Raw genomic sequence first — 13,571 nt, 5'->3', positions numbered from 1 at the left:
TCATTTGATCCCTGGTCCCTTCTCCAGTCATTTGATCCCTGGTCCCTTCTCCAGTCATTTGATCCCTGGTCCCTTCTCCAGTCATTTGATCCCTGGTCCCTTCTCCAGTCATTTGATCATGTGATCAGTGAAGATTTAAAATCTTTGCCAGGGCCTTAACAATCACCTGCCTTGCCCCGCCCCGCCACCCTACCCCTACCCCATGAGCAGGAAACATGTCAGGTCTTGGGGAATTACACACTTTTAGGCCTGCTGTGACTCATTCCCACTCCTTTCAATTACAATATGTTCTCAAATTTTATTATTCATTCTAAATGCTTCAACTACAATATCCTTTTCCAAAGTAAATACAAATGAAAGAGTAATTTAAGACCTCACTGACATCCTCTGGCTCCACACAAAGATTGCTCCTTAAGGCTCTAATTTTTCCCTGGTTATCCTCTTGCACTTAATATATAATAAAATTCCTTAGGTTTAACTCCCAGTGATATATCATCTTTGCCTTCCTAATTTCTTTCTAAAGTGCCCCCATTACATTTTTCATACTGGTTTCAGTTCTCTTTCCCTGCCATGTGCTTCAATTTTTTAATCCAAAACTCATTATTCCTTAAAGTCCAGGATTCCTTGGAATTGCTGTCAACTTTAATGTTTTTGGGAAAAAGTTTTCCTTGAACTCTCACATGTTGAATGTTGACCTACCTGCAACTGGCTGCTCCCAAACAACATCTGCTCGGTCTTGTCTCTAGATATTAAAATGAGCAATCTCCCACTTCAGAGAATCACGGAATTGTACAGCACAGAAAGGGACAATTCAAGCAATCTTGTCCATGCAGAACATCTACACTAATCTCATTTGCCATGGAGGTTCCACGTTCTTCTACGTCTTACCTATCTGAGTTCCTGTCCAAATGCCTTTTAAATAGTGTAATTGTATCCATCACCACCAACTCATTCCAGATAACCAGAAAATTTACCTCTCAAATCTCCTTTTCATTTTCTCTATCATTTTAAAAGGCACTGACCATCCATCCTATCTATAAATCTCTGTAGATCACAGCCTTCAACCTCTATGCTCCAGGGAGAATAAACCGGCTTCTCCTGTCTTTCCTTTTAGCTACAGCTCTCCTTTCCAGCCAACATCCTGGTGAATCAGATTTCAGGTTCAGATTTCAGATTTATCGTCAGAGTATATACATGACATCACATAAAGCCCTGAGATTTCATTTTCCTGCGGGCACAGCAGAATTAACACTAATTGGTAGTGCAAAAAATAAACTGTACACAGTGAAAATGTAAACAAATAAAGAATGGTAAACAGATAATGAATGTAAACAAACTGACTGTGTTATCCAGAGAGAACAAAGGAAAATCAATAAAAGACACAGGTAAGAATCCTTAAATGAGTGTGATTGAGTGTGTCATTGAAGAGTCTGATGGTGGAGGAGTAGCAACTGTTCCTGAACCTGATGGTGCAAGTCTTGTGGAATCTATACCTCTTTTCTGATTGCAGCAGTGAAGTCTTTGATAATTGTTGCAGCTCTTCGATGGCAGTGTACCCTGCAGATGTACTCAATAGTGGAGATGTTCTGGGCTGTGTCCAATACCATTTTGAGGGCTTTATGCTCAGGGGTATTGGTGTGCCCACACCAGAGCGTGATGCAATTGGTCAGCACACTTTCCACCACACCTCTATAGAAATTTGCCAGTGTCATATTTTCTGGTGTCATACCAAACTTCTGAGGAAGTAAATGTGCTGACGTGCTCTCTTCACAATGCCATTGGTGTATTGGGTCGAGGAAAGATCATCTGAGATAGTGATTCCCAAGAACTTAAATTTGCTCACCCTCTCCACCTCTGATTCCTTCAATAATCACTGGATTATACACCCCTGGCTTTTCTTTCCAGAGGTCAACAATCAGCTTCTTAATTTTGGTTACATTGAGTGCAAGGTTGTTGTTGGTGCACCATTCAGCCACATTTTCAATCACCCTCCTGTAGGTTGATTCATCCCCTTCCTGCTTACAACCTTCTACCGTGGTATCATCAGTAAATTTGTGAATGTTGTTATTGTTGTACCGAACTACACAGTGGTTGGTGTAAAGTGAGTCAAGCAGGGGGCTAGGAACACAGCCTTATGGTGCTCCAGAACTGCTGGAGATTGTGGAGTAGAAGTTCTTACCAATCTTCAGTGATTTTGGTCTGGTGCTGAGGAAATCCATGAACCAATTACATAGTAAAATAAAGGTTCCATTATTGTCACGTAATACTACATTTAGAATGTAATACACATAAAATTCTTTACCTTTTGTCTACTGAAAGGCACACTGAGAGTCACCACTTTGTCCAGTACCCCTCACAGAAACCTACAGCACTTGGCGTTCCTAGGGGAACTCCCCTCCAAGTACTGACCAGTCCTGATCAGCTTCCGAGATCAGACAGTCTCAAGCGTATTCAGGCTATTAGGTGCTGTGTGGTGTTAACTCACAGGTCTTGGAGTTTGCTGATCAGTTTTGAGGGGAGGATGATGTTAAATGCCAAACTGTAGTCAATAAAAACATCCTGATGTGTGCATCTTTGCTGTCTAGGTATTCCAGGGCTTTGTGTAGAGCTGCTGTAGACCTGTTTTCTACAATGGTCAAAATGGAATAGATCCATGTCACTACTCAGACAGGAGCTGATATACTTCATCTCTGTTGAAGTAAGTGCTACTGGTCGATAGTCATTAAGGCAGGTTGCTACACTCTTCTTGGGCACTGATATGGAAACAGGTGGGTACCATGCCCTGCTGGGGTGAGATATTGAAGATATCCGTGAATACCTTGGTAACTTGGTCAGCAAAAATCTTTAATACTTGGCCCAGCATTCCATCCAGGCCGGATGCTTTTCTTGGATTCATTTTCTTGGAGGATTTTGTTATAAAGTGTGTAGTAGAGATTCCAGATGAAAATGGAAACAAGAGATACCTAACAGCTGTGATAGAGCCTAAATGCCAAAACCAAATCTGGTAAAATTGCAGATGGTAAAGCTCTCCAAGAGGAACTCAATGCCTTCTGCGCCCGATTTGATGAGAGTAGCAGGGAAGAACCACACCTCCACGTCCCCGATTATCTCATTCTGTCCGTATCTGAGGATGATGTACGAGGTGCCTTCAGGAGAGTGAATCTGAGAAAAGCATCTAGCCAGGGTGCTCAAGAAGAGTGAAGTAACCTGCCTTAATGACTATAGACCAGTAGCACTTACATCAACAGTATGGTGTTTTGAAAAGTTGGTATTGAAGCATATCAACTCCTGTCTGAGTGGTGACATGCATAGATTCTAGTTCATCTATTGTTAGAGGGAAAGATTAAATAGGTTAGGGCTTTATTCCCTGGAGAGTAGAAGAATGAAGGGAGATTTGATCGAGGTATTTAAAATTATGCGGGGGTTGAACAGAATAAATGTAGATAGGCTTTTTCCACTGAAGATAGGTAAGATACAAATCAGAGGACATGGGTTAAAAGTGAAAGGAGAAAAATTTAGGGGAACAGAACGAGAAACTTCTTCACACAGAGAGAGATGAGAGTGCCAGCTGAGATGGTGAACGCAGGCTTAATTTTAACACTTAAGAAGAACTTGGATGGAAGAGGTATGGACAGCTGTGGACTGGGTGCAAGCCAGTGGAACTGGGCACAATTTTATTTTGGCACAGACTAATAGTGCCAAAGGGGCCTGTATCTTTGCTGTAGTGTTCTATGGAGTCAGCATACAGGAGAAAGATTGAAAACTTGACTGAATGTGCACCAATAACAACCTTATATTTAATGTCAGCAAAACAGGAGCTGATTGTTGACTTCAGGATGGGAAAGCCAGAGGTGTACAATCCAGTGATCATTGGTGGAGAGAGTGCGGTGGAGAGAGTGAGCAAATCCAAGTTCTTGGAAGTCACCATCTCAAAGGATCTTTCCTGGACCCCACATACTAAAGGCATCGTGAAGAAAGCACGTCGTCACCTCTACTTCCTCACGAGTTTGCGGATATTTGGTATGACACTAGAAACCCTAGCAAATTTCCATAGATGTTTGGTGGAAAGTGTGCTGACAGGCTGCATCACAGTCTGGTATGGGGTCACTAATACCCCTGAGCATAAAACCCTCCAAAATGAGTGGGCACAGCTCAGGACATCACAGGAAAACCCTACCCACTATTGAGTACCTCTGCAGGCTACGCTGCCATCAAAGGGCAGTAGCAATCATCAAGGATCCACACCACCCAGCACATGCTCTTTTCTCACTGTTGCCATCAGGAAAGATGTATAGATGCCACAAGACTCGCACCACCAGGTTCAGGAATAAATATTGCCCCTCCACCATCAGACTCCTCAACAACAAACTCAATCAGAGACGTGCGCTTTATTGGTTTTTTTTTAATTCTCACTGTGTGGCATAGTCCATTTGTTATCTGTTTACAGTTCTTTATTTGTTTACATGCATAAGCTATGTACAGTCTTTTTACACTACCAATAAGTAGTAATTCTGCCTCGCCCACAGAAATAAGAATATCACATAATATGTGATATTATGTATGTACTCTGAAAATAAATCTGAAATCTAATCAATTGCTAACTCATCCTTGCTGCAGAGTTGTGATCAGACTATGACCAATACTCTATCCATCTGACCATGAAAAGCTGAAACATAATATCCCAACTCAAAATCGCAGCCTGTTAAGGGAAGCATACCAAATGCATTCTTCATTACCTGCATCACCATTTTCAGTGAGCTAAGGGCTTACACGCCAAGGTTCTTGTGTACACCAACACTTCTAAGGGCTCTGCTATTTACTCTATATGCCCTGCTAGAATTTCACTTCAACTATCAAAATATTTAGAAAAAACCATCCTACACTGCTCACACTCTCTTCTCTCTAATTCCCATTGAATAGAAGATTCATTAGCATGAAAACATAGACTTCCAGATTTGTTTGTTTCCTGCTGTTATCAGACTCTTGAATGGACCTCTCATTGGTAAAAGATAATTCTCCTGCACTGTTTAACTATACTTTGTCTACTTACTTTGTCCTTGTAACAGCATACTCTGCACTTTTATTGTTGCACTATCTGCTGTATTCAAGTATGGCTTGAGATATCTGGATAGCATGCAGAACCAAGTTTTTCACTATATCTTGGTGCATGTGACAATAAACAATTCAGTTCAATTTAGTTGGATACAATTTCTTCCAACATAGTTTTCAGGGGTACACATTTCTGAACACCCACATTTCATTGATTGTCATTACTAATCCTTCTACCACTGATGTAAATAAAAAGGGACGACTTTGGTTTGCTGTATTGCCATTCAAGCTCTTGACGATGTTTCTTTAGCACCTTTGTTTCTGGATCATCCTTATCCTTTTCCACGAGTACACTGAAACTTATAGAGTTAAGATCACTCTCTTCATGATGCTTTCCTACCATCTTCCTGGTTACACTTCCGAGACATCGTTATTATGCCAGCTCCTACCATGTATGCTGATAAGCACTACCAGTAACCACAGAGACTAGACTGAGGGAACGATAGGCTTTAATATACAGAAGAACCTTGCTGGCCCAGATCCAGGTATAGGAATGGAGGGAAGGGAGAGGTGACTTGACCTTTATGGCCCAGGACTATGGGGGAGGAGTCATAGGGTATGAGTCATCAGTGGGTGGGCTAGCTATACAGTAGTCAACAATAACTATATGCAATGGAGGAAACATATCACCACATTTGCATTCCGTGTTTTTTTGGACCTGATTGGACATTATAGTGATATGAACCTCAAAAATATCTTTGGGTTTCTACATTTCCTAGTTCTTAATCATGAAAATAATGCTCAAGTCTGTCTTTTTTTTTGTTTCAAATAAAATCAGTCATGCATGTGCGTGTGTTCTATTCATGGGTCCTATAATTTTGACCTTCTACCAATATGATTTGCTTATCCCTACATATTTCCCCAATTCTCCAGCTGTTGTGTAACCAATTCCCTAACAACAGAAATATTTCTCTAATGACACAAATAATTTACAATAAATTCTAAGTTTGTTTAAGATTAAGTGAATAGTGTGTGAAACCATGTATTTCTCTGAGTGATACTTTCTGGTACTGCTGTGTATAGAATACTATGTGAAAGGGAATAATTTGGTGGAACTACATTTCATCATGTTTCTGTGGTTAAATGAATCCTATTCTCTTGAAGAAAACAAAAACAAAAATGGCACCACAAAGCTTAAAGAGCATGAAATGGGGGGTGGAGGGGAGGGGAATGTCCCATATGAAGTGGGAACTTGTGGGGAAGGGATGTCTCTGGATGGACAGTGTTGTCTCTGGTGTGGGGAGGATGTCCACCACTATCAATGAAAATTTTCTGTCTGGTGTAGGGGAAGCTTTTTTTTTCAGTAGTTAAGATTATAACAGCAGCAACAAAAAAAATTCTCTGAAATAACTTTCTCTCATTTGTCCTCCAGGGAATGTACACCTTGATGATACTCGCCTGGCTCTTTCTCCCCATATATATTGCAGCTGGAGTAAGGTTTTTCCTCTTGTTAATGTATAAATTTTATATATAGACATACAGCAGGTTAACAGGCCATTTCTGCCCTCGAGTTCATGCTGCCCAAATGCTCCCAATTGACCTACAACCCCTATACATTTTGAAGGGTGGGATGAAACATACAAACTTCTTACAGACAGCGCCAGATTCAAACCCCATTGCATAACAGTGTTGCACTAACTGCTACGCTAACTGCATCACCCTATGGTAACCATTGATGTGTTCTCTGTTTCGATCCCTAATACATTTAACCCTTTGGACATAATAGTTCCTTTAAGACAAATGCTTGAGTGAAGATCAGCATCCATGCAGAGTTCTAGATCAGGCCCATTAGAGTCAATATAATCTTAACAATCTGTCTAATTTACTTGTTGGAGAATGATGATGGGAATAAGTAAGAGGTGTTTAGTTAAAATTGCACTTACAAATCAGCAGTCTTGCTGGTTATCAGCTGCTTTTAGCTCTGGTGAGACATTACTTGGAATATTGTGTTCAGTTCTGGTTGGCTCATTAAAGGAAGGATATGCAAGTTTTGGGGAGGGTGCAGAGGAGCTATAACAGGAAGTTTCTTGGGTTAGACAATGTATCTTAACAGAGTTAACAAGGTTAACAGAATTAGGGCTCTTTGAAGCAAATAAGGATGAGAGGTGACTTGAGGTGTACAAGATTATGAGAGGCATAGATAGGGAGGACAGCCAGCGCAGCCCAGATGACCCAAAGCCCAGCAGCAATAGAAATTCACCAAGACAAATGGTTACTTAAACAAAGGTTGCTTTTAATTTTCTTTAAACATAAAAACAAGATCAAACTTTAACCTATTAATATTAACTTAACCCCTTTCTAATTCTAAGTGCACGCATATGTAATGTGTATATGTTCAGGAAAGTTATTTGCTTTAATAGTCCAATTATTCAGTTCTCGCTTCCAAGTTCAGGCAATTCTTATACTGTGCAAAGAATTCAACATTTATGAATTTTCACCAGGCTTAAAGGTAAATTAAGGTTCTTGTTTGTTTCAGAGAGATATTTGTTGCTCATTGGACACACACAAACTGATTTCCTTCGATCAGTCACTTCAGTGTCTTGCCGAAGAAACTTGCCCCATCATGGGTTTTCCATATGATAGCCTCTTCTTCCAGGTCACCACAGAGTTCCTCTTGTTTCCCTTATTTCATGAGAAACACTCTAGCCAGCCATTTCCTCTTGTAAGGACTACAAGGATTTTCGACAGACTGAATTCAGAACTCACAACCTATCTTCAAAATGGGGTTTTCAACAAGCCTACCAGCTTGCCATGTTACAGCTCAGAAAGCTGAACTGAATTCTCTCTATTCACTCACACTCACACACACACACACACACAAAAACCAACCCTCTTTGCCGGGCTCCAAACCTAATGTTTGAAAGATCTTATCCGCCTCTTGCCTGTACATTGTTCCATATGCATCTTTCAAATTCCTTCCAAAGCAGTTGCATTATCTTTTGCAAAGCCACTAGTGCCTGAATGTCTAGCTTCAGCAAAGTTCTTGCATTGTAAGAGATGTGGAGTAAGTATCTGTTTGTGAAATGACCCACACTAAACCCTCACAATCTATCTCTTTTAAAAGCATATTTATATATAACATAAAATATAATATAACCCATAACATTATCCAGAGCCACAATAGCAAAAACCAGAGGACATCTGTATAAGGTGAGGGGAAGAAAGATTAGGGGAGATGACCATATAACCATATATGTATTGTTGTCTGAATGTGTGTATGTCTGGTTGTGTGTCTTTGTGTTTTGCACCAAGGACCAGAGGAAGCTGTTTCATTGGGTGTACTTGTGCAATCAGATGACAATAAACTTGAACTTGACTTAACCAAATGATTTGCAGGAGAGAACTAAGTGAAGCATGTCTAAATTTTCCAATAACATTAAATTGACCAGGAGAGCAAATTGTGTAGAGGACAGAGAGAGTTTGCAGAGGGATATAGATAGGTTAAATGATTGGGAAGGGTCTGGCCATTAGAATATTACTTTGGAAGATAAAGCGCAAAATCAGATTATTATTTATATTGCTGAAAGATAGCAGCATGCAGTTATGTACAGACACATGGGAGTTGTTCCTGTGGATGAATCACAAAAAATGGGTTTACAGGTGCAACAGATAATAAGAAAACATCCCTTCATTGCTGGAGGGAATGAATTTAAGAGCAGGAAGATTCTGCTGTAATTGTATAGGGTACTGGTTAGGCTGCACCTGGAGTGCTGTGTTATGTTCTGGCCTCCTTACTTGAAAGGTGTGCCGTTGGAGGTGTGCCGTTGACACCCGAAATAATGGAGGAAAAATGGGATTGTACTCTGGAATTTTGAAGAATGAGAGGGGATCTTATGGAAACATAGAATTCCAAAAGGAATAGGTAAGATAGAGGCAGGAAATTTGCTTCCACTGGTAGGTGACTAGAATTAGGGGACATAGCTTCAAGATTCAGGGAGTAGATTTAAATCAGAGATGAGGAAGAACTGCTTTTCACAGAGAGTACTGAATTTGTGGAATGCTCTACCCAAGGAAGCAGTGGAACTGCCTCATTAAATATATTTAAGATACAGACATAAATATTTTTGCATAGTAGGGGATATTAAGGGTGAATGGGGAAAAAGCAGGTAAAAGGAGCTGAGTCCATACCTAGATCAGCCTTGTTGAATGATGGGGCAGATAGCCGACTTCACTTCTATTTCTAACGTACTTATGTCCTATTCTCTAATTCCCTGTCAAAACATACACATTGAAGGAAATGTCAAGGGTAAGTTTTTGCACAGGGAGTGATGAATGCCTGGAATGCATTGCCGGGGTGGTGATTGAGGTTGGCACAATAGGGAGATTTTAAAAAAAATCTTAGATAGGTACATGGATGCAAGAAAAGTAGAGGGTTATGGGTGAGAGGTAGAGAAGGTTTAGATTGTTAAGTAGGTTTATATAACATTATAGTCAAAGGGTCTATACTGTGCTCTAATGTTCTATGTTCTAACCATTGATCAATTTCATACTCATTTGAAATCCCCAGAGGCTGACAACCATCATGAATTGAGTGGCCCAATGGCACCATAGTTAGTGCAAAAATAGTGCAACAAAAACAATCTTGTCCATGTTGAACATCATGCTTTTCTACACCAATCTCAGTTGCCCTGGAGGTTCCATGTTCCTCTACTTCAGTGGTTTTTAACCTTTTTATTTCCACTCACATACCACTTTAAGTATTCCCTTTGCTATAGGTGCTCTCTGGATTGCTTAAGGTGGTATGTGGATGGGAAAAAAAGTTTGAAACCACTTTTTTAATTGTACCTAATTGACTTGTTATGTCCACAGTTTCATAACCCCAAAGTAAATAAAAATAGTGCAAGAGAAAGAAAAAAAACAAAAGAAGCTGGTGTCTACAGTTCATTTAGGAATCTCATGGCAGAGAGAATTGTGGTATTTGGTGGCATGGGTTTGTGGGCTAGAAGAGCCTGTATGTCTAAATATATGTATGAAAATGAATGACATTTAAATCACTTGAATTGGTTCAATCAAACAAGACCAATCACCCTAAATATATTCAATGAAGCAGCCTGATATTTTGTTAAACACTGTTTTTGTAAATCTCATTTACAGTACATCCTTTTATATATTTTAGTTCGATTTGATCATAAATTGTTCACTCTCTCCAATCAAAACTTGCAATTACATGAGTGTTGTAACTGAGTGAGCAACATGAAAGCTGGAATTGTAGAATGTGGCAGGCCCAGAGGACCCCAAAACCCAGAAGCAATAGAAATTCACCAAGATAAATGGTTACTTAAACAAAAGTTACTTTTAACTTTCTTTAAACATCTAAACAGGATGTTTAAATGTACTTTAACTTTAACTTTTTACTTTTAACTTAACCTAACTTAATCCCCTTCTAATTCTAAGCGCACCTGTATATAATGTGTGTATAAGTTCAGAAAAGTTATTTGATTCACTGTCCAATCTCAGTTCTCAGTCCTCCAAGTTCACTGGTATCAGGCAATTCTTATACTGTGCACAGAATTTAACATTTATGAATCTTCACCAGGCTTTGGTGCTTGAAAGGTAAATGGTTACCTTTACAATCTATCTCTTCATCAGGGCTCCCCCCATGTACAAGGAAGGTTCTTGTTGGTTTTCAGAGAGAGATTTGTTACTCGTTGGACACAAACTAATTCCTTCCGATCAGCCACTTCAGTGTCTTGCCGAAGAAACTTGCCCCATCAGGGTTTTCCAGATGATAACCTCTTTCTTTCAGGTTATGACAGAGATCATTTATTTTCTGTTTCCCTTATCTCAGGCAAAACACCACTTAGCTAGCATCTCTTCTTGTATGGACCACAAAGGCTTTGAATAGGCTGAAGTCAGAACTCACAGCCCATCTTCCAAAATAGGGTTTTTCCACAAGCTTGCCAGCTTGTCATGTTCCCGTCCAAACTACTGCTGCTGAACTGTCGAACTGAAATCTCTGTCTCTGTCTCTCTCAGAGAAAACCTCATGACCCTCTTAGAACAGGAAAATGCACTCAGACAAACTGTGGCACTGAACACATCTGTTGCTTTCCAAAACAAGAATCCGTTACTCCACAGCATGTTCAATTGACACCTACTTGTGAAGTCTCTATAGGCATTCTTCAAAGTTTTTGTAAAGGCTCTCAGAGTCTGGACTGTCTATCTTAAGCCAAGCTCTGGCATTTTAAATGAGATCTGTATTGTGCAGTGTTTGTCTTTTGTTTATGACCTACACTAAAAAAAACCACAATTTATCTCCCAAAAACATATCTGTACATAATATAAAATATGACATAATCTGTGACAAGATGCTGTAATGTAACCATACAGGGGAAAGTCTATCACCCACCATGGCAAGGACTTTTATTTCCTTCGCCATGGTGATTGCTCCTCCCAACCCCTTTATTTGAAATGTTGGTCCAGTCCAGAGGTCAGGGTTACCCGGAATCACCGAGTGCTCCGCACCGGTATCGACCAAGGCCAAATATTGGTGGTCATTACCCACACCCCAATGGATTGTAAACGGTATGTAGGGCCGTGGGTCCCCGTGTATCCGCCGTATCTCAATGGAGTAGACACAGGAATCCCGCCCGCACCCTCATGCCTCAGTAGGGTTCGGGAGCTTCCAGGACCACATGCTACTATTATCCATAAGAGCCTTGTTAACCATTTGTTGCATCTCATCATGGGTAACTGGAGCAGGAGAAACTGGCACAATAGGAGCAACAGTGGGAGCAAAAGGCACAGTTTGGCCAGGAAGACTCAACATCTGGGGATGGTGTTCCCCTGCCTTCCTCTCATAAAGGGCTTAAAGGACCGTAGTAGGTTTCCCATCAATATCACTTTTAGGTACGCCTAACTTTAACAAGGTTAGAAAAAGGTCCTTTCTTGTCGGTCCGTTATTAGCAGTAGCCCCTCTCTTTTCATCTGCTTGTCTGATTTAACCTGGGCTGTACGTGAGTGCATTTTACCTCCCAACTCTAATTCTCGAAACCCAGATAAGGCATGTGCCACCTCAGACACAGGGTACCCAATTAGCAGACTAGTTAGGGACAGAACCAGTCCCCGTACATTGGGTTGGGCGGAACGAACCAATCTGGTATGCATTCCGGCCATGAATATCTCTTCATCAGGGCGCCCCCCCATGTACCCACAGCCTCAAACGCCTGCATACAAGGCAGAGGCCAGGGCTTGTTGACGTATTACTGCTATACTCTCGTCTGGGGTGCCCCAATTGTTCTGCAAATGTAAATCCCAATCTACTGATAATGGGTATACTCGTAGCAGGGCATCCCCTGGAGTAGTAAGTAAGTAATCCACCTCTCTCCCTCTACGCCGCAGCTCAGCAGTGATCCGGATATCAGTAGTCAACATTCCTAATCCCAACAATTCCTCAGGGGTTAAATATACATTACCCCCCCCCACCCCTTGTTCCCAGATACGCAGGAGTCAGGCCACCAGAGTTTCTCCCGCCTTTTGCCTGTATCGATCTCCAATGGCAGCCAGCTCTTTTATAGAGAAGTCATGTATCATTAACTGATCTTGACCCCTGCCCCCACTTTGGCCCACAGGGTCCTTTGCCCAGTGGACGGGATGAGGCCTAGGCCTTCCCGTAGAGGGGGTGGGCCATTGAGCATAATCAGGGGTTTGGATACTTTCCCCTAGATCGCTTGAGATCAGGGGATCATCTACCTCTTCAATCTCGTCAATTACATTCCGCCCCTCTCCCTCTCCGTCTGTTTGGAAAATCCGCTGCCTTACAGGGTGGGCGTGAACAGCGGGTGGAGAGTGTAGTATGTTAGGCACATGCTGAGGAGTATCTGCATTATTACCATTGTCATCATTCCAGATATTCCCGTCCCAATCATCAATTACATCAGGATCGTCGCCATTCCTTATCATGGCATGAATACGATATGAATCGGGTTCTACTCCATGCCTTTCCTTATCTGCATAGAGCTGCTGCCGGAGTTTAATATTACGGTAGATCGTTTGGACATGCTTATCCTCCCATTCCTTGGCTCGGTCCTGATGGTGCAAACAATCTCGCTCATCATGGAACAGCGTTTTCGCATGGCTTCTAGCTCCTCTTCTAATTGCTCTCTCTTGTGCTGAGATTCTACTTCTCTTTGAACTGATTCTGCTGTGGCCAGCAGCCAAAAACCGTCCATCAGCGTCCCCTTTTTAACAGGAAATTTACTTTCTCGAAGGAGAGTGGCAACCCGCTCTCCCAGAGGTGCACTTGATGGGTCTAACTTCTCATCCCAACTAATGGGTGGTCCCAACAAAGACAGGGTATTGGCCAACATGCCAAACCCATCGTCTTTGGAAGTCCATCCCGGAATCAAGAACTGCTCAGGGCTCACCTCTTTCTTTCAGCGCAACATCTTGAGACCAACCCTGCTCGCTGCGCCAATTGTCTTGGGTAAACTTGTACCTCTCACTTTGTTCGTTTTAGATTGG

The 13,571-nt window shown here is 41.4% G+C and overlaps 1 protein-coding gene across 11 annotated transcripts in view; it reads left to right on the top strand.

Moving 5' to 3' along the window:
• LOC138759087 (sodium/myo-inositol cotransporter 2-like) overlaps positions 1–13,571 on the top strand; it is a 251,059-nt gene that overhangs the window by 26,576 nt on the left and 210,912 nt on the right. For 10 of the 11 annotated variants that reach the window (XR_011354632.1, XM_069928981.1, XM_069928982.1 and 7 more), the window contains exon 5: positions 6,482–6,541. The exons of the other annotated variant lie outside the window; for it this stretch is intronic. Coding sequence is in view for 9 of the 10 variants with exons in the window: in XM_069928981.1 (XP_069785082.1) it covers positions 6,482–6,541 (60 nt within the window). In the remaining variant the exon portion in view is untranslated. The remainder of the gene's footprint in view (positions 1–6,481; positions 6,542–13,571) is intronic. 11 annotated transcript variants of the gene reach the window in all.

This window comes from Narcine bancroftii, chromosome 3 (assembly GCF_036971445.1).
Source record: "Narcine bancroftii isolate sNarBan1 chromosome 3, sNarBan1.hap1, whole genome shotgun sequence".
In the NCBI taxonomy this organism is placed as follows: domain Eukaryota; kingdom Metazoa; phylum Chordata; class Chondrichthyes; order Torpediniformes; family Narcinidae; genus Narcine; species Narcine bancroftii.
Note: the sequence above shows the minus strand (reverse complement) of the source record. Positions and strands in the feature narration are given on the sequence as shown.